Source organism: Nelumbo nucifera, chromosome 2 (genome assembly GCF_055504915.1).
Source record: "Nelumbo nucifera cultivar China Antique chromosome 2, China Antique-T2T, whole genome shotgun sequence".
Taxonomy (NCBI): domain Eukaryota; kingdom Viridiplantae; phylum Streptophyta; class Magnoliopsida; order Proteales; family Nelumbonaceae; genus Nelumbo; species Nelumbo nucifera.
Window position 1 is genome coordinate 26418738 of NC_142650.1, and position 21141 is coordinate 26439878.

General features: G+C 37.3%; 1 protein-coding gene and 1 pseudogene across 3 annotated transcripts; one reads left to right on the plus strand and one right to left on the minus strand.

Annotated features, from left to right (window-relative positions):
- Window positions 1–2852: 2852 nt before the first annotated feature.
- LOC104595466 (CBS domain-containing protein CBSX5 pseudogene) lies at window positions 2853–3926 on the minus strand (annotated as a pseudogene).
- A 5953-nt stretch (window positions 3927–9879) lies between these two features.
- Window positions 9880–21116, plus strand: RDR6 (RNA-dependent RNA polymerase 6). 3 transcript variants are annotated; one of them, XM_010256091.3, is made up of 3 exons: window positions 9880–10214; window positions 11087–13844; window positions 20081–21116. In XM_010256091.3, exons 2-3 carry the CDS (start codon window positions 11133–11135, stop codon window positions 20948–20950), a joined length of 3582 nt encoding a protein of 1193 aa, XP_010254393.1. In that variant the 5' UTR covers window positions 9880–10214; window positions 11087–11132; the 3' UTR covers window positions 20951–21116. The 3 variants fall into 3 exon arrangements, with proteins under 3 accessions (XP_010254393.1, XP_010254390.1, XP_010254392.1); XM_010256088.3 differs by having other exon boundaries at window positions 10075–10214; window positions 11037–13844; XM_010256090.3 differs by having other exon boundaries at window positions 10097–10214; window positions 11018–13844.
- Window positions 21117–21141: the final 25 nt, after the last annotated feature.

Consider the following 21141-nt stretch of genomic DNA (forward strand, 5'->3'; position numbering starts at 1 on the left):
CTCTATTACAATGTCACACGCTTCAGCTTATGTTATAAATAATATGTGGGTACAGTATACATGATGATGATGGGCCGGGCCGGGCTAGGTTCTTAGTACATTAACGGCCTTTAGGACTGGCTGAGCATGATAATAGATCCATCTCATCCATGCAAATTACTAAAATAATAGTTTTTAAAAACTGATTCTTTTTATTAAATTTTATCATGGTTTTTAAAATCGAATCGGTCAGGGGTCCAGTTATTGGGTCAAACAGTCCAATCGTTCAAATCAAATGCCCGGCCCATTCTGATAAAAAAATTAAAAAATTAAAAAAAATAAAAAACGGTCAAAACCGTTCAAACGGTTAACCACCCGGTTTAACGGTTCACTGACCAAAATCAATGATTTAAGGGGAAAATCTGGTTTTTGGGGAACTTGACTGGTTCCTGGTTTTTTCCGGTCCGGTCCGATTTTGAAAACCATGAATTTTATAATAAAAAGTATAAAGAATATTTAACATTTTATTATCTATATAATCTTATATTATACCATATATACATACATGTATATAAAAAAGATAATATTATCCTACATAAAGCTTAAATAGTTAATAAATGATTCAAATCACACGTCACAAAGTTCTGAAATCCAAATCATACTGAATCTGTTGAACCTGACAGTTGGTCTAAGTCCTTCAATTTTAGTATTTTCCGGCGACCTTGTGAATTATTTATGGTTCGCATCCAGCGGAGGATGGCTGGGGTGATTTGCAGAGTGACTTTCTTCGTAAGTCAAGTTTGCTAGCTAGACTGTTTACTGGGCAGTCCTCCCTTTTTTTCTTTTTCTTTTTTTCGGAGGTCTTGAATTTTAATGTATCCATTAAATAGTGTCAATGATATCCTTGGATTTAGAAAAAGAGGTATTGACATGGTTACTGTTTTTTTTATAGAAATAAAAGGGGCTATACAAGACGGGGGTAATACGTCCCCAAATATTAGTAACACAAATAGAAAAAAGAAGGGAAGAAAGATAAGCTAAACTAAGATTAACGGACTCTGTAGGAGCAGATAGAGCTTCATGCGCCAGCCAATCAGCCGCCTGGTTTGCCTCTTGATAGATATGCCTATACGCTAGACCTCTTTGAAATTCATCCTTTAGCTTGATGCAGTTCTTTATGATGTGTTTTATCTTCCAAGGAATTGGGATCTTCTGCTTGAGACAAGAAATGACAAGGTTGGAATCACCTTCGATAACGATAGGATACTCTAAAATACAATGCCAAATTATGGGCTTCCCACGCCACCTAAGTTTCTGCATTGTTAATTGAAGCAATGCCAAGTTTATAAATAGTGGTGGCAATTGGGCGGGTTGGGTTGGGTTGGGTTTGGTTTGGATTGAGCTTCAACCTAACTCATTTAACCCGCCAACCCATTAATGACCTAGTTATATAAAATTAAATGGGTTGGGTTCAACCCAAACCCGCTTTAACCCAATCCAACCCGCCCAAACCCATTAATCTTATATTTATAGACTTAAAAAATAAACTAACTCTCTTTTAACAAATAAGTTGGTCATAACTTGGTGGTAATTGTAGTTACTATTTATACAAGTGGTGAAAATTCAAATCACATTTCATGCATGTTATTTTTACACAAGCGGCGAAGCCATTTGATTATATTCGGATTTTTTATCTGACCAAACCACTTAGGTTCAAACCGATTAGACCAACTTGAACTATCTAATTGGATTATTTTCGAGCTAATCACATCAAGGGTGGTTGAACCGTTTAAATCTGGATTAGTCCGGCCTGACCAGACTGGACCGGTTCAATCAATAGTGGATTGACTTGGACCAGACCATATCTTGTTTGTGCACAGGTTTGGGATCAAACCGACTGACTCAAAGCAGGTCAACGTAAGTAAATCGGGCAGTCTGGATTTGGGTCAAGTTGTATGGACATTGGTCGGCCAAACGGTCCAGACCGAGCAAAGCACACGGACACTAAACCATCCCGCCTGAAAATGTTCCAGATTCTAGTCGACCCGGATCAACTTGTACCAAGTCGAGTCAGTCTATGTGAATATTGGTTGGATTTGACAACCCAAATCGGGGCAAAGCAAGCGGTACCGAACCATCCAGCCCAAGGTCTATTTCAGATTCGAGTCGGCCTAAGGAGAATCATACAAGAAAGTAAGACCCTAAGGAGAATCATACCACTAGAGCAAATGCCCGTTATTTTTTATTTTTTATTTTTTACGCCATATATACAAGAAAGTAAGACCCTCCTTGATACCATCCAACCAAGACAAATTTAATAAAATGATGAAAAAATTCTACTTTAGTACCCTGAATTTTGGAGTAATGTCAAGTTAGTACCTGAACATTCAAATGTGCCACTACAATATCTAAACTTTCAAAAAATGTCAAGTTGGTCCCTATTATTAACCAACCGTCAATTATCTTTTGAAAATGTCAAAACTGCTAATACGAGCTTGACTAAAAATGATCACCCCTAAGGTTAAGTGAATTTTAAATTAATAAATATTTTTTAAATTAACAATTTTGTTTAATTTTTAATTTTACTAAACTTTTTGCTAATTCATATTATATTCTCAATTAGTTAAGATTAATTAAATTTAATTAATTAAGTTATATGGGTAAAATACAAAAACCTCCCCTGAACTTTTTGACAATCATAAAAACATTCCCTATAGTTTCACTTTAGCAAAAACCTCATCACTATTTAAAAAAAAAAAATTGACAAAAGTCTCCCTTCCGTCAATGATCATGACTAAAAATGTTAAACCGATGATCAAATATTTCCAAATACCTATTTTACCCTTTTGCAAATTAATTTGCATATGTTTTTATTAAAATACACCTATCGACATATTGTCATCTTTCCCTTTCCTGTTGTCATCCACCACGGCCACGAATGTCTGCTGAAACAAGGAACTGGAGATCAAGTCCACAGCAGAGTAGGTCGGGTCATGGTATCAGACGACCAAGACTTCAGTGCTGATGATGCCAAGAGATTCAACGGACAGTGCCGCGATGGGTGAGAAGAGACCAATGGAGCTGAGGAGGAACTGAATCACGTCCTCCTGAGTGAGCCAGTAGAACTCTCAACCGTTGTGGAGTGTAGGACCGAACAAGATTTCTGGAAGAGCTTTTTTCTGATGCTGCTCTATATTGGAACAATCAAATTCTGAGCTCCTTCGAGAATGAGATGAATCGCATCTAACAAGTTGAAAAATGGAGAAACATAAAATAATTGTTTGACTATTTTACTTGGAAAATTTTACACGTTTGATAGTAAAAGTAAAAAAAAAAAAAAAGAGATATTTAATTGGAAACAAATTCCAAGAAATGGACGTATCTCATTTATGATAAGTGACAAATTTTGATATGAGAAGATAAATAAAATGGTAGAACAAAATTCATGAAGATATCCACAAAAGGGAAAACAAAAGAAATCTTAGTTGAAAAGCAGTGGCCATTGGCAAGAGGATTTTCATGAAAATTTTAAGTAGCAAAAAAGCAATAAGTCAAAGAAGTACACCCTGTAAATCTGAATAGAGGCTAATGATTTTTTATCTTAACCTGAAGTGTGGCTTGACATGCCTCACAATCCCTACGGCCTTGGGAAGAAGAACAGAGATCAGGGATTTAAGCGCAAAAGAAGGACACGCAAGGTTCTCCTCTTTACAGAGAAAGAAGATAACATCAACCATGCAAATCTTCTTGACACATCGACAATCTTCGAAATTGACCTTGGACTTTGATGAGTGATCGCAACTCCACAGGCTGAGATAGTTCTTGCCTGAGCTCTTGAGCACCAACAACGCGTTGCCAATGGTGGCAGAGATCAAAAGAGACCTCAGCGCTGGTTTTCCAAGGCAGAGGTCGGGACTCCAACTGCTAAATAATATGTCGATAGGCATATTTTAATAAAAACAGATGCAAATTAATTTATAAAAGGACAAAATAGGTATGTGCAAAGATTTGATCATTGATTTAACGTTTTCCATCATGATTATTAACGGAAAGGGAGGTTTTTGTCAAATTCTAGAAATAGCGGATGTATCAAAGGAATTCTAAAAGATGGGTAATTCAAATGGTTGATTGGAAGTCTCCAAGCCCAACTCTCCATTAATTCCACTCTCTTTTTTATATTGCTTGAAAGATAATACATTAAACACATAAATCTCCTTGATTCCTATTCATTGTTTAAAGAAATGGCTACATGCAATTATGTAGAGTTGGAAAAAACCAAAAAAAAAAAGAGAAAATAGATAAATGCCACATCAGATGATTCTGGCTACCCTCTGGATATGGCCATGTGCTATTGCTCTTACAAGTAGGGTTGTCCAGCAGATCGGATTTGGACCAAATCTCATCCAATTCAATAAAGACCAAATCAAGGTTCAAAGTATCGACACATATTGGCCGATACATATCATGTCAATGGCTTTCCGATATGTCCCTCCAGGAGTTGTATCGGGCCAAACCATGATTCAGAGAGTAGTTAGGACTTAAATCGATTTTGAATAAAATAAATAAAACTTAAAAAAAAAAGCATTAATACGGGCCAATACACCTGGCATATCGGCCTATGTCGATACTTTGAACCTTGGACCAAATAAAAACAAGGGTAAAATATAAAAACCTTCCCTGATGTTTTTGACAATCATATAAATTTCCCTAAAGTTTCATTTTAATAAAAGCTTTCCCTTTCCTATACTTTTTGAAAAATCATCCGGTTGCTTCCCTTCGATACCCAACCCTAAAAATAAAAAAGCCCCAAAAATTTAGACCTAATAAGGACCGGAATCCGAGCCATACTATGTAAAATGTTGGATTGGGTAAATCAAACCTCATGTTAAGCACCCAAGTTGCACCCAAGCACAACCTCTTCCTAACCTCTAACTTTTTATAAATGGAGCGCCGTTTAATTTCCTTAGCTACTTTACCTAAAAAGAGATGATTTGTTGTCTCATTTTTGTGATCACAAAGGAGACGGACTATATCATTATTTATCGTATGCAACTTAATTTTGGTTGGAAGATATTCATTTAGAACATGCTAGAAAAGAAAGTTAAAAGTAGGGTTGTATACAGGTTAGTTCAGTTTAATTATATATGTCTTTGTCAATCGAACTGAATATATCGGATTAATTACTAAATCCACCGAAACCGACCGAAAGAAATAAAAAAAAAAAAAAAAAAAAACCCGACTTGTAGTAGAAACTATCTAGTGGCCGGCTTGTTCAGTTATAACCGAACCAAGACCTATTATTGGTAGGGATTAAAGCCCACGACCCAAGAAAATTTATTCATTCCTAGTCATTTAAGATACATTTTCACGCTCTTTTTTTTTTTTTTGAAAAAATGGAATTGTGCAAAAAAAAAAAAAATTCATTCATATAGTCGGTTCAGGTCACTTTACTTAAGTTTACAAAATTATAACCCACAACTGAACCGATCAGTCGAGTTATCCATATTTTAAAATTAAAACCAACCAAGTTAAATTAAAAGCCAACACAACAGATTGAGTTGGGTCGGTTTGATCAGGTTGGTGAAAAGCTTCAATGTCCATTTGAAGCAAACCCTTTTAAAAATCTAATAAAGTCTTAAGTGGATGATGATAATAATGATATAGTCAAGATAAGCTCTTTTTGAAGATAAACGTTCATTCCCATCTTTCAGCTAAAAGGAAGAAACATCTAATGTGGTGAGGAAATAAGAGTTTAAAGAATCAAGTTCACAATACGGTCAGAGAAAATTTTTTGAAAGAAACTTTGATTCCAATAATTATTGGGAGCGACAAAATTAGAGATTTTTGTTTGTTGAAGATACCTTGGTAAGCATCAAGAAATTGGGATGAGATTGAATCCAAGTTAAAACAAAAATGCTTTTGGTAGTATCAGGGCCAACTCAATAACCTACTTGATGCTGAATCTCCTTGAGTATAGGGTTAATAGATTTCTAGATTAGAGAATTAGACTATTTAATCCAAAAGGGAAAAAGATCCTGTGCAATTTAGGTATTTCGATCTCTTGATTTTAGCCCAAATTTTGCATTGTTTATTAGGGAACCACTTGGCAAGTTTCTAAAGGAGGGATTTGTTGACAACAATAGTAAGCCTATGATCAATACCTCCCTCCATTCGACTGGTATTTTTATTTGTCCATTAATTGAAGAATTCCACACAAAACATCTAATAATCTTGTCAATTTGATTAACAGTTTTATGGGGAAAACTTGATCAGGTTCATACAATGTATAGGAATTGCCTTTAAGACAGATTGAATCAAGAACTTTTTACCAAGAAGAGGGTTTTCCAATGATTAAGTTTGGCTTTCAAGATTTCCAAAATAAACTCTAAGGAGAAGGTAACTTCAATCAAGTTGTTCCATAAATTAAAAATGACAGTTGACAAGGGCATACATCTTAAATACAACTCACATGAGCCATCTTGGAAAACACCAAAACAATGGTAGGGGTATATTGGTATAAAATTAACATCTTTCCATTAAAGACAATGGTGGGGTATGTGAATACAAAAACCAAATTGAATAAAATCTAAACATTTTTAACCAAAGTTGTTAAGGGGAAACCGTACCAAAACCGAATTGAGGAAAACACAAAAGAACCAAATCTGGAATTTTTAGTTTGTTTTCTTGTTATTTGGGAATTGCATATTAGTACATTGTACCTTTAAGCCTGGTCTCACTTTGGTGTCTGAACTTTAAAATGTGTCAATACAGTATCTAAACTTTTAACTTAAATCTTTTTAAAATAACGAAACTACCATTTATAACATTTTTTAGACCATTTAACCCTTTTCTTTTTAAACATTAAAACATAGGGCTCTTCCCTATTCAACGAACATAACAGGGATGAACGAACCAAGAAAAATGGTTATTCCTTGTTAAATGAACGAAGAAGAAGGGTTCTGTTGAATGAACAACTATAATTGTTTCATCAAAAAGCTTAACAAACAAGGTTAAGGTTATGAGGTTATGCCAATGCTTTCATTATAAACAGTATTTATGTGAGACTATCTTGGTGTGTGTTAGTCTTTTATTTTGGTGCACGGGCAGGTTATAAGGTTGGTTATGCATTACTGAAAAGATATGCACATTGGGTAATTAATGCTCTAGTGGTGGTGTTGATGTTGTTGCTTGCTGCCATTGAATTGTGGAGGCAATGCATGCCCAGAATCCTGAACTTGAACTTGTTGTTGCATTGGGATTTGGGATTCGATAGCTTGGATCATATATGTTGCTCTTTGGATTAACAGGGTTGAGAGAGAAACTCTGTTTTGTGCAACTGCTACAATGTGCTCTTTATGTTTAACAGAACGCATACAGGTTTTGGGCGACACATCGCATTTGCCATGCTATTGTCTCCGCAAGGATTAAAATCAAATTTAAGCCCTCGAAAGCAAAGGCAAATCAATGCCACCGCTTATCTCTTGGTTTAGCTGCACCAATCCAACAGGATCCCCCATGGTCGGATCTCTTATTGTCGAAGAAGAAAACCCGATTCTGGTTTTCGCCGACATCAACAACAACTATAGAAGACAAAGCAGAAAATCCCTCCTCTTGTTTATGTGCAACTACAATCGTATGTGAGAAATGTTCTTCTAATCCAAACTTTTGATCCTAAAACCAAGGTCCACCATCCTCTTCGATCATGTTTTCAAGATCCTCATCGACGATGACGGAGATGAGGGAATCAAGGTCCTCGTTAGGGAGATGGTGCTTGAGGGTGACGGAGCGGCCATTGAGAAGGTTGCAAGAGAGATGAGCAGAGAGAGAGGTCCTCTAGAGAAGATCACAGTCAACAGCAACGATGACGGTGTCTCCGCCAAGGTAGCAAAGTGACTTATCGTGAGGGCGAGGAACGATGTGACCACCGTAGGTGCACATTAAGCGCAGTTTAGTGCCGGAAAATCGGAGGGGTAATGGCTCATCCCAGGAATCGGCGTTGCGGGAGCGAGGAGAATAATTGACGGAGTCGGCATGACCGATATGAGTGTTGGCAACGATGGGGGAGGTGGCAGAAGTGGTAGCTCAATTGGCGATGGTGGGGCTGAGCCGGGATTTGTCTCCATTTAGGGGAGAGACGGGGACGGAGAGAGCGCTAATTGGGCGTTGAAATTTATAAGGCCATGTTTGCTTCGATTCTTATTTTTTCTCATTCTTATGTAACATGAAATTCTAAAATGAAAAATAATGGGTAAAAATAGGTAAAATGAGAAAATATTACTATGAACTAAATACTTTTTTCCTAAAAATGAATTCTTTTCAAATTGACAAGTGTCATATGTCGCTCATTTTCATTTTCAAAGAAAAATAAATAAATTTGTGCCGATATTTACAAACCACTAACCTAGGTCTCCAATAGTCAATTTTTTTTATTATTTCTAACTTATTCTTGTTGCTATTTCGAGTTCTATTGAAGTAGTAGTCGATTAATAGAAAATCTCTTCGTATAGTAGTCAACTACTAGGACAAGATACTAATAATAGTCAACTACTACAAAATCTTTTCGTGAAGTAGTTGATTACTAGCAACAGAATACTGATAGTAATTGACTACTACAAAATATCTTCGTGAAGTAGTTGACTATTAGCAACAAGATATTATTTTCGGGACCAATATTTTCCCATTACATTCAAGCAATGGAAAACTTTCTCCCAATTACATTAATAATTATAACAGTTAGGGGTGAACATGGGTCAATTCGGTTTGGTTCCATGGTAGAACCTGGAACCTACCTTGTAAGGGTCGGTTCTAGGTTTTTGGAACCAGAACCTACCCTATAAAGGTCAGTTCTAGAGTTTACTCGTGGAATATGTTCTTTCTTTACTCTCCATCTTCAAGAAAAAAAATGAAACATGTCCTTCAAAAACTTGATTTCCAATCATGATAATATATAGTTTAAAACTTATATTATCTCTATCAATTAAGTTGAGTAATTTAATATGTAGATTATCATAATATATTAATATATGGTTGAAAAGTTATCATTATAATCTAAATTTTGTAAATATTACCTTTTACATTATTAATAATTATAACAGTTAGGGGTGAATATGGGTCAGTTTGGTTTGGTTCCATGGTAGAACCTGGAACCTACCATGTAGCAGTCGGTTCCAGGTTTTTGGAACCAGAACCTACCCTACAAAGATCAGCTCTAGAGTTTACTCGTGGAATATGTTCTTTCTTTACTCTCCCTCTTCAAGAAAAAAATGAAACATGTCCTTTAAAAACTTGATTTCCAATCATGATAATATATAGTTTAAAACTTATATTATCTTTATCGATTAAATTGAGTAATTTAATATGTAGATTATCATAATATATTAATATATGGTTGAAAACTTATCATTATAATTTAAATTTTGTAAATGTTACATTTTATATTATTTTTTATATACATACAAATATTAAAATGAAAATAAATGATAAAATCACTTAAGTAATTCAATAATCAAATGAGACCATAACTTTTGTAACGACTTTTTAACTCAAATTTTCATATTTTTTAAAATATTTTAAAATTTATTTCAAAACAATTCAATTTTAAAGTCAATTCCACCAAGGCCAATTTATCAGAATAATTTGAGTAAGATAAACCCTAAACCTTAAAACCGACCTAAATGGACATCGATTGTAAGAATTTCAAACTAGACACTACCCTAACAGATGGGATATGGTCGGTTAAAGACGGATTCAAGATCAATTCGATTCTGTTCCGAGTATAACCTAACCCATAAGTCATAAACTAGTTCACAGTTACTTGCAGGCCAAGAATGCGAGGTCAATGGAGTCCAACTTTTGTCCTTCCCGCGTCAATTAGCTTTTTATTCCCATTCTATCCCTAGCATCTCAAGGGTCATCGATCGTCATGTCTCAACAGTTCTGTTTTCTCACCATTCCAAGACTTCTGAACCAAGAAATCCAAAAGGCGACAACGACAACGACAACGCTATTCCCCATCTTTTCTATTTTATATTTTAAGGATTTAAGGACAAGGAAATCAGTAACAGTCCCTCTCTTTTGAATATCTATAATAATATAAAGGCTACTTTTTTGCTTTAGTCACCAGTCATCACTCATCACTGCTCTATAGTATGTACTCTCTCCTCTACTCTGCTTTGCTCTACCATACCCAGATTGGCTTCGGGGTTTAATCAACGATCGCTTGAACGTCCAACAAGGTAGTTCCGCCACTGCTCTATCTTTTATCTTGTTTCCTGTTTTCGACCAACCATGTTCGCCCGAGATTCCCATTATCAGTTCTTTCATATTTTGTTTTTCTTTAGTTGGGTTTGCGTGAATTTGGAAGATATTTATTGCGCTTTTTTTCTTCTTCATTTTTTTTTCTTTCTGAAATTTTTGATGTGGAATTTGATCTTCTGGGTTTCGTGGGTCTTAATAGATGATTCTTTTTTTTTTTTTTTTTTTTTCTTATGAAGCAATCTAGTGAATCTCGTTTCCTTTTCTTTTTGGATACTCTAGAGGGAAGATGACAACTTTTTTCGTCTAGCGTCTTCTATTGAGAACTGTGGAGAATCGAGTTGTTGTTATGATGATATAGGTTATGGGTGAAGATGGGTCTGAAACCTAGAAATGCCATCTTAAGCTCAGATTTGATTATTTTGCGAAGTGATGAGAGATGACAAGTGGCGACTATAATGTGAGCATTGGTAGCGTCGTGTGCTCCATCGCCACGAACCCTCTAAAAACACACAAAGGACAATATGTAAACGGGGATTTTAGTGATAATGCAGGGTTACAGGGCTGTTGCCTTCCTTGATTTAAGGCCTCCATGGCGCTCAATCCTGTGAGCAAGTCGGCCCTGTAAACTTGGATACAATTGCAACTTTGATTCTTATTAATTTTGTAATGCCCATTTTTTTTCCTGCTTTCTTGGTTTGCATTTGTTTTTTCCGTAGTTTTGCCAATGCAGATGCTTAAATTTCACTGAAATGTGAGGAGTTCGAAACTTTTTCTCTATCAGTTGTTGGTTTTTATTTCAGAGGACTGTTCCAACTGTAAAGAGTTGCATTGTAATCTTTTTTGGCTGAAGTTTGAATTCTGAGACTTCCACAAGCTGTCGCACAAAAAAAAGAAGAATGGGATCAGAGGGAACAAAAAATGACATGATTATCAGTCAAGTCAGTTTCGGAGGATTTGACAATAATGTCACTGCATCAGAACTCACAGATTTCTTAGAGAAAGAAATTGGCACTATATGGCGGTGTAGATTGAAGACTTCCTCAACACCACCAGAGTCTTACCCTGATTATGATGTAACAGACATGGACGCAATCCAGAAGACAGATGGCTATGATAAGGTGAAGCCTCATGCTTTTGTACACTTTCTATCTCCTGAGGCAGCAACTGCAGCATTGGATGCTGCAGGACGTTGTGATCTTGTATTGAATCGCCACCCTTTGAAGGTGAATTTGGGGCCTCAAAGTCCATTCCTTCTTAATCAGAGGAGGAGGAAAATAGATCCTTTCAAGATACCCGATTCCTGCATCAAGATTGGATCTTTAGTTGGCCAGGATGAATTTGTTGTTTGTTGGAAGGCACCTCAGGTTGATTTTATTGTTGATCCCTTTGACCGGACCTGTAAGATCCTTTTTACAAAGGAGACTGCTTTCTCCTTTAAAGACACAATGGCATATGTAGTCATCAAATGCAACTTCAAGCTAGAATTCTTTGTGAGTGATATTAGTTATATCAAACAATATACGGGCAGATCTTCTTTGGTTATTTTGTTGCATCTGAGATCATCCCCATGCATCTATTACAGAACTGCTGATGATGACATCTATGATTCTGTTCCATTTGATATGTTGGACGATGAGGACCCTTGGATAAGGACCACAGATTTCACACCCAGCAGAGTAATAGGTCGTTGTAACTCATACAGAATCTCAATCTCACCCCGTTTTGGTCCAAGACTGAATAAAGTTATGAATTATCTTAGAAAACACCGGATACCAGATGAGTCTCCTAGGATGCCACTAAGGATCAGAGATGAACCCAATTTTGGGATGCTGATGTCTGAGTTCTTCTTTTGCATTGATCATAAAGAAGGTATGAGTTTCGAGACAATATTCATGCTAAATGCTGTCATTCACAAAGGTATTATCAACCAACACCAATTGTCAGATGAGTTCTTTGAATTACTGAGAAGCCAGTCTACTGATGTGAATGTCACAGCCCTACAGAACATTTATTCTTATAGGCAACCAGTTTTGAATGCATACACGAGTCTGAAAGATGCCCAAAGATGTCTCCTAGACAACCCCAAACTTATCAAGATTTCTAAGGGGTCAGATGATTTTGTTGAAATGAGGAAATTAGTTATAACTCCGACCAAAGCGTACTGTCTTCCACCAGAGGTGGAGCTTTCTAATAGGGTCCTAAGGAAATATAAACATGTTGCTAATAGGTTCCTAAGAGTTAGCTTCAAGGATGAACGCATGCAGCAGCTAAGTTCTAATGCCCTCAACTATTATGTTGCTCCTATCGTTAGGGATATTACATCAAATCCATTTCCCCAGAAAACCACTGTTTTTAATAGAGTGAAGACCATCCTGAGCAATGGGTTTTTTCTTTGTGGTCGGAAGTATTCTTTTCTGGCATTCTCATCCAATCAGTTGAGGGACCGATCTGCCTGGTTTTTTGCTGAAGATAAGAACATTAAAGTGATTGAGGTTAAAAAGTGGATGGGAAGATTCACCAACAGGAATGTTGCCAAATGTGCAGCTAGGATGGGACTTTGCTTCTCATCCACCTATGCGACTGTCGAGGTTCCGTTGAAGGAGGTCAACTTGGAGCTTCCAGATATCGAGAGGAATGGATATGTATTTTCAGATGGAATTGGCATGCTAACACCTGACCTTTCAATGGAAGTTGCAGAGAAATTGCAATTGACTGCAAACCCTCCTTGTGCCTATCAAATCCGATATGCTGGTTGCAAGGGGGTCATAGTTTGTTGGCCAGGAAAAGAAGATGGAATCCGTCTTTCCCTGAGGCCAAGCATGAACAAGTTTGAGTCCAGACACACAATCCTTGAAGTCTGCTCTTGGACTCGTTTCCAGCCAAGTTATCTGAACAGGCAAATAATAACTTTGCTTTCAGCTTTATGTGTTCCTGATGATGTGTTTTCAAGAATGCAAGATTCTATGGTTTCTAAATTAAACCAGATGATTGAGAACACTGATGTTGCTTTTGATGTTGTTACCTCATCATGTGCTGAGCAAGGGAATACTGCAGCCATAATGTTAAGTGCTGGTTTCAAGCCTCAGATGGAACCTCATCTAAAAGGGATGCTATCCTGCATAAGAGCTGCCCAACTGAGGGACCTTTTGGAAAAATCTAGAATCTTTGTTCCTTCAGGAAGGTGGTTGATGGGGTGCTTGGATGAACTAGCAGTACTTGAAGAAGGACAGTGCTTTATCCAAGTGTCGAAACCTTCATTAGAAAATTGTTTTTCAAAGCACGGCTCTAGATTTTCTGAGGTAAAGAAGAACACACAAGTTGTTAAGGGGATTGTGGCCATAGCAAAGAATCCCTGCCTTCACCCAGGAGACATTCGGATTCTGGAAGCCATAGATGTGCCCAGCTTGCACCATCTTATTGATTGTCTGGTTTTCCCTCAAAAGGGAGACAGACCACATACAAATGAAGCATCGGGAAGTGACCTTGATGGGGATCTATACTTTGTGACTTGGGATGAACATCTTATACCTCCTAGCAAACAAAGCTTGGTCCCAATGGATTATTCCCCTGCAGAAGTTAAAAAGCTGCCACGTGATGTCAATCATCGGGTATGCATTTTCCTTGCATGGAGATTCTCCACTTCTGTTTTATATGATTTTATTTATGTTTTTTTTACACACAAGGTTACTTTTATTGTGCCAATACTGTTTTTATTTGTGATCTCTTTATTTCTTCTATTGACATACTTTTCTTGGTCCATTGTGCCTCATAAATTTAGTGCCACCTATTAGCTTATTCTATTCAAATTCTACCTTTTTTGTATTCTTCTTTTTTCCTTTTTTTTCATAGATTGGATGAATAACAATAAGGCTAGGATCCTGATTTGAGGATTGCCATATTGTGGGGAACTATTAGTCTAATGTTTCTTAACCTGGTTCTCTCAAAGGATGGTGATCTGGTGAAACTAATAAATGATTCTGGATTTGCTGCTCTGTTTCTCCTGCATTTGCTGCACTAGGTGAAAACTGTATGACAATTGATGTTGCTGGACATGGCAGGATAGTAAATTTACATTATAAATTGATATCTGACATGATATGACACTCTTGTATATGTATCCTGGTATTATAGGTGACAAGTGTTGAAGAATTAGTGTGTCGCATGTATAGGCCTTCAGATGAGTCTGGATTAGCTAGAAGGGGAAGGCTGTAGAGGGGCCTGTACAACCTGTTACAGCCCTCCACTTAAGCTGTACGTGTTAAGCCCACTTACCATGTGTGAGTCACTTAACAGAGACTAATGAGGGACCATGGGTTCAAGATTACTTTTTGTTTATTTAATTGTTGAATTTTAATTTGCACTACCCCTACCTCTTCCTCTCCTCTTGCTTCTGCCTCTACCCACTAGTCACTGCCAAGATTCCCGCCAATTTTCATGGTGGAGGCTCTTTAGGTGTTTGTTTCCAAGCTCATATTTTGACAACATCTTGACCTCGGTTTGGGACTCATGAGCCCCTTGTTTAGAAGTAAGGATCCTATGCTTGATTGCAATGGGGGTGGTTTCATCATCGATGTACACTCCCTTTGTAAGCATTGCTGAAGCCACCCGTGCCAATAAGCTGTGCTTCGTTGAAATTTTGTGTGGCCACCATGATCTCCACAAACAAAGAAGTGATGGTAGAGATTGAATGGCAGTGATGAAGTGTTGTTCACTTGTTTGTTTTCCAAGAATACACAGATGGTGAAATTGGGGCCTGTTCTGATGCTCAAGGTTTAAAATGTCAATGTCGGTGGAAATGTCGGTCATCCAAATATAAGAAACATGTCGGAAATGTCAGAAATATCGTATGGAAATATTGTAAAAATTATAAACATGGTGGAAACATTTTAAAATATGCAAAATATAGTAAGATATTTTATGAAATGATAAAAGAAGCATAAACACACCTTTTTAAATTATTATCTTGTTGGAAATCATTAAACAAAGCTAAGAAACTAAGGTTGTAGACAAAAGAATACGTTTTGAAGTTGCCCTGTAAACTTTAAGATTCAGAGCTTCATGATAAAATGAGTTAAAAAAAAATTTTAACTCATAGAAAATGTAAATGATTGTAATAGATCAACCAAATAATCTATCACACAAACAAAAAACTAATATTTAACTTCATGTTTGAAATGAATATTGAGCTAGCTCAAAGTGGTAATCATGTAAGTTAGGCAGACAATAAAATTGTTACATAACATATTTGCAATTAGACATGTTCATGGGCCGGGCTTTCACTTGTCATTAAGGGAAATATGCTAGGCCCGAGCCCAAGCCCGGCCCAACCAACGGGCCTATAACTTGGGCCCAAGCCCGGCCCTGATAAAAAGCCCAAGCCCGGCCTATTTTCTCTATTCAAATTAGAATTAAAAATTCAGATAGTTTTTTTTCCTATTTAAATGAACAATGGGCCTACAAGATGGTTTTTTTCCCCTTTCTTTTATATTTTAAAACACAGTTTTACATTCTTAAATAAAAAAAAATTATTCAAATGGACATAATCACATTACTCACTTTAAGTCTAATATTAGGTCGGGCCGGGCCAGGCTCGGGCCGGGTTATTTTGACAAAACCCGAGCCCGGCTCGAATTTATTGTGGGCCGGGCTTTTTGGCCCGAATTTAAGCCCGCGGGCCTATAACCACGTCCAAGCCCGTCCGGGGGCCGGGCCGGCCCGTCGGGCCACCTAGCCCATGAACAGGTCTATTTGCAATATTGTACCAATTTATGTTATAATACTATCTCTTGGACTCCACATAGTACTGGTAGTGTTCACTGGGAAATATGTCGATTCCATTAAAATTTCATGTCGCTACCCATGGAAGTGGAAATGGAAATATGTTATGGAAACTATTTGTTGTACTCCACATAGTGTTGGTAGTGTTCATTAGGGAAATGTCAATTCCGGTAAAATTTCGTGTCGCTACCCATGGAAATGGAAATATGTTGTGGAAATATTAGGGAAATTAGGGACATTTTAAACCAGTGATGCTCCACAACTGGTATTGGTGTCCTTCACTGTTCATCGTTGGAAAACAAAGAAACACACAACGGAAAATGCTAGTAATCCACCCAAAATACCTCCAAAGACAAAAAGCCAAATATTTTTCCTTAGCTAGTTAGATTGTTAGAAAGACAACTAAGGCAAAAGTACTACCTCTAGAGGAGGATTGGGTCTGGCGAGGCTGTGGTTGTAATTGCTTAACTCGAAGATCTCTAGTCCATTAAAAATTGCACCATTGTACTCAAGATTTGCTAACGTGTTAAGGTGCAAGACTTGTTGCTGGAATTGTGAGATGTCACTGTGGGAACACTACTATGTTAGGCAAGAGAAAGAATGTTAATTTTTTTGTTCCACTTGTACTGACTTTTTGAATAGAATGTTGAGAAGGAAATATGAGCTTTTCTTTGTATATTTGATAAATTATAGAGGAGATGCCAATTAACACCACACGACACAGAATTCACGAATTGGAGTATACAATAGCACTGTTTACAGAGCTTGACAAAGCCATGGATTGAAGAAGAAAAGTAAAAGGAATGGAGAGAAAATGAGAGGCTGGTGGTGGTTGCTCTTGTGTGACCAGTGGTGGCGGTGCCGGTGGGGGGACTGCTAAGGGTGACCAACGGGGTGGGAGGTTAGAGGCAGAAGCAAGAGCGGAGGGGAGAGGAAGGATAGGGGCTTCACCGTCCCTTTAGACAGGTAAAATGGAACACCTGTAACACGAGTGCTTAATGTAGTGTGTAGGGAAAAAGTGTGGCAGACCCTGATTCCTTATAACTTATTCTTGATAAGAGTACCACCTCAAATTTTTTTTTTTTTGATCAGCTACTGCCTCAAATTAATAGCCAAAATTCAAAATTTATTCTTTGAAGAGAAAAATATGCCCTTATGTGTTAACTCTTTTAATTTCATAATAAGGTACCTTAAATATTTTCACAAGGCTTGTGTCCTGCTATATAAAATAGCCTGTTCAAAAATAACACAAGAGAAGGATTCATAATAAAGAATTACTGGCTATGGGTAGGGAGGTGGTATCTGGGTGTGGAAACCATAGTCGAGGAAGAGTGGGAAGCAAACATCCTATTGATTAGAGTTTATGGTTCATCAATGAACTTGGGGGGGGGACTATGGATGTTGGGAACATATGCAAAGGTTTCCTTAAGGGTGGATTATTTTTTACAAGCAAAGGAAACTTGCAAATGGCTTAGAATGGAAGTTTGTTAGGAGTGGTGCTAGCAATAGTAAACATGGTGTGATGACATTTGTATGTTGTAGCTGTTTAACCGGAGTTCTTGCCAAGTGTGGTGAATGCTGAAGAAGGTATCCCAAATTAATCCCATTGTGGTCAACAATGTCCGCCTTCTCTTCTAGAAGAAAGGGAATGCGGAGGATGGTGAATGATTGAAGCTTTGGCCAATTACATCTTCAATAACATTGGGCACCAAAGTAGCTAAAACAAAGAAGAAATAAGAGGTAGTCGACCTGAGTTGGGTAATCCTTAACAATGGAAGGCCAACAACCAACTAACCTAGAACTAGAGGGAAAGACTTTCAGGTCTTGTTTTGGGAAAGGAACTAGTGGTAGAGGGTGCACTTAGGGATGAAGGTACAGACAAAAGAGCTGAATCTTCGAGGACCATTTGATTAGGTGGTAAGAGACACATACGAAGAAGATTGTACCCATTGTGATAGACAGTAGAGGCAGACATATGTGGGCAATCATAATTTTGAATTTCAAAATCAAGTCTCGAAAGCCTCTGTAAACCATCTCAAAGAGGTTATTAAAGAATTAGGGGAAATCTTAGCTGCCTAAAATTCAAACTCCTCTTTAAGCTAGTTGAACCAGGTGGGCACGCGAAAGCAAAATGAAGGGTTTGAATGACCCAAGATTTGATCAAACTCAGTTTATTGTCATCAAAATTAAGGGCTGAAAAGAACTCCCTTGTTCAACATGGAAGAATGGAGGACCCCTTAGGAATGATGGCCAGGAGAATCACATTGAGCGGCATCACCAAAGGAGAATGGTGTGATAGATGACGTAAATTAAAGAATGGAGAGTTAGGAAACCAAACTTCTTGGTGTCATAACTTGTGAGTGGGGAATGAGAATTCACCACAAAACAATGGTCTTCAAGGAGAGGTTGAGGATATCAGCTCTGAAGGATTGATTGGAGGAATAGGAGGAAGAGGGTGAAGCAATTCGTGATCAAGCTAGACCAGTGGAGAAGAGTTTTAACCGGATAAAGTAGTTTAGTGTGAAGTGCAAGTTAGCCAGACACCGGGATGCAATTGGAAAAGGCTGAGAGTGAAGAATTGATATGCATCAGTTTTTTTGGGAGTTTTAATGCGGTTTAGTTTTGACTGTTATTGGGGTGGAGAAAAGAGTTTGGTGGAGATCTGATTGTTTAGCTTGGTGGTCAGTATTGAGAGAGGGTTGTAGGGTACTAAGGTTTGGCCTTTCGTTTTGTTTTGTTTGTTTTGTGGGGTAATGCCTCATCACCTTGATTGTTTGTGCTATTTTTAGTTTTAATATATTTTTTTGTTTATTACCAATCAACAATGCCCTAGTGTTATATACGATTTATCTTGTGGTTTGTGAAATATTACTTCACAATCATTATGCGTAGTACAACTCTATATGGTTGGTAGACAAAAATCTTGGTCTTATCTGTAAAATTTGTGTTTGATGGTGAACTAGCACACGCATCTGCATGGGTGCACAGGCTGAGGAACAGAAACAAAAAAATAACACATATACAAAATCTAATATAAGAGAGTGAGCTTTTGGGTTTAGAGAAAGTAGTAGAGAGAGGAGGTGGAATTTGAAGGAAAAACAGTTTTGGAGTGAGAGAGAAAGTAGAAGTTTCAGGAATTGGAAAAGTTAAGAGAGGGGTGCACTTAGTAATATTGATCGATCATGTGGTGGAAAAAAAGATGAAGAAAAAAACAGAAATATGAATAAATGGAGAGGGATCACCTGCACAATCTTAGTTCTTTAAAAAATGTATAAAAAATTAAGGTTGCAACTGGGGTTGGGCTGGGTTGAGCATTTGTCAAATTTTATAAGTCTCAAACCCAAACCTGAGCCTGATATAGTTAAAATTCTTCAACTTGGGCAACCTGATTTGCTCCCTATAAAAAATCATAGTGAGGATCACATAACTGGCTGCCTGCTACAATATATAATATTAGATGCGGAGCCTTGAAAGTGCATCCAAGTTAAATTTGTAATGATCAGAAAATTTTGTGGTTAGTTAATCTGAAACTTACCTTGTAAAGAATATAGGCATTTCTCCTTTCTCTACCTGAACTATGAAAATAGAACATTAACTATTGTATTACTGCTTTATTTACAGGGAGTCAAGGATGCAGTTTTTTATTTCATCATAGTGATCTAAAATTGTTCATTATTTGTATATCAGATTTAACTATCTGATGAAATTGGATGGTCATTATATTAAGTTCTGATTGGCCAATTGGAAAGAAAAATATTTTGCTATGATTTTTTTTTTAAATCGAAAAATTCCTTAAACCATTTGTTGAGATAAAACTCTGACTTCCACTTGAGTTCCACGATGTGCTCTTCATCATGAAATTATTTAACATCCAATATTTTTTCTGCATGACAAATCTCATTTTCCAAGCTTTATGTGCATTTACATAATTTGACAGGTCTTCCACTAAAGTTTCAAACTTGCTTCATAAATATTTTTTTGTGTTGTTGGCATTCATGGTTTTGGAATCGCAACTGGAAAACTGGATGAATCTCTTTCATGGTTACCTCTGATGTCTGTTCTACAGGATTTGATAGATTTTTTCATGAAATCGATGGTGAATGAGAAACTTGGTGTTATTTGTAATGCGCACGTGGTTCACGCTGACCTGAGTGAATATGGAGCCTTGGATGAGAAATGCATCCAGCTAGCAGAGCTTGCAGCTACGGCAGTCGATTTCCCAAAGACCGGTAAGGTGGTAACTGTGCCACAAGAGCTAAAGCCTAAAAGGTACCCAGATTTCATGGGGAAGGAGGAATTTCAATCCTACAAGTCAAATAAGATCTTGGGGAAACTCTATCGCAAAATTAAAGATTTTTCTGACGAAGATGTGGAAGAATCTGAGATAACATTTGCAGCTGAAGATATTCCTTATGATGTACATCTTGAGGTTCTGGGATCTTCAGATCATCTTGCAGATGCTTGGAATCTCAAGTGCTTGCATGATGCACAACTCACTACTCTTTTGGGGCAGTACAAGGTGAACCGGGAAGAAGAGGTGGTAACAGGGCATATATGGTCCATGCCAAAGTACAACAGCAACAAACAAGGGGAGCTAAAAGAAAGGCTTAAGAATGCTTATAATGCACTAAAGAAGGAGTTCAGGCAAGCATTTGAGAAAATTGATGAGACACTCCAACTTACGGATGATGAGAAAAACACCATCTATGAACAGAAGGCTTCAGCATGGTACCAGGTTACATACCACCCTAGATGGATCATGAAAACACTGAAGTTGAGGGAACATGAGGATGAAAGCAACCCTGCAATGCTTAGTTTTGCATGGATACCGGCTGACTACTTAGTCAGAATCAAGATCAAGCATCGGGATATGGAAAATGTTGATGCCCGAAAGCCTATTAATGCGCTTGCAAACTATCTGGCTGATCGGATATGATTAGAAACTGGGGCAGTTCCTAGCTTTTGACCTTCTCTCATATTGTCTTTTGTCCTGGCTTCAAGGTCCCACTCTGCCAATAGTCCTTTGTTCCTGGATACTCAATCTGTTCATTATTGTGTTGTAATTACATTTTTGGTGGTTTGAAGATTTACACTTGCAACCAGACATGCGCTTAAATTGTAGTATGA

Bases quoted from the DNA above. Each gene is read 5' to 3' on its own strand.
- RDR6 (XM_010256091.3), top strand. From the start codon at position 11,133: ATGGGATCAGAGGGAACAAAAAATGACATGATTATCAGTCAAGTCAGT. The intron at 13,845-20,080 runs GTATGCATTTTC...TCTGTTCTACAG, and splicing joins CACGTGATGTCAATCATCGG to GATTTGATAGATTTTTTCAT.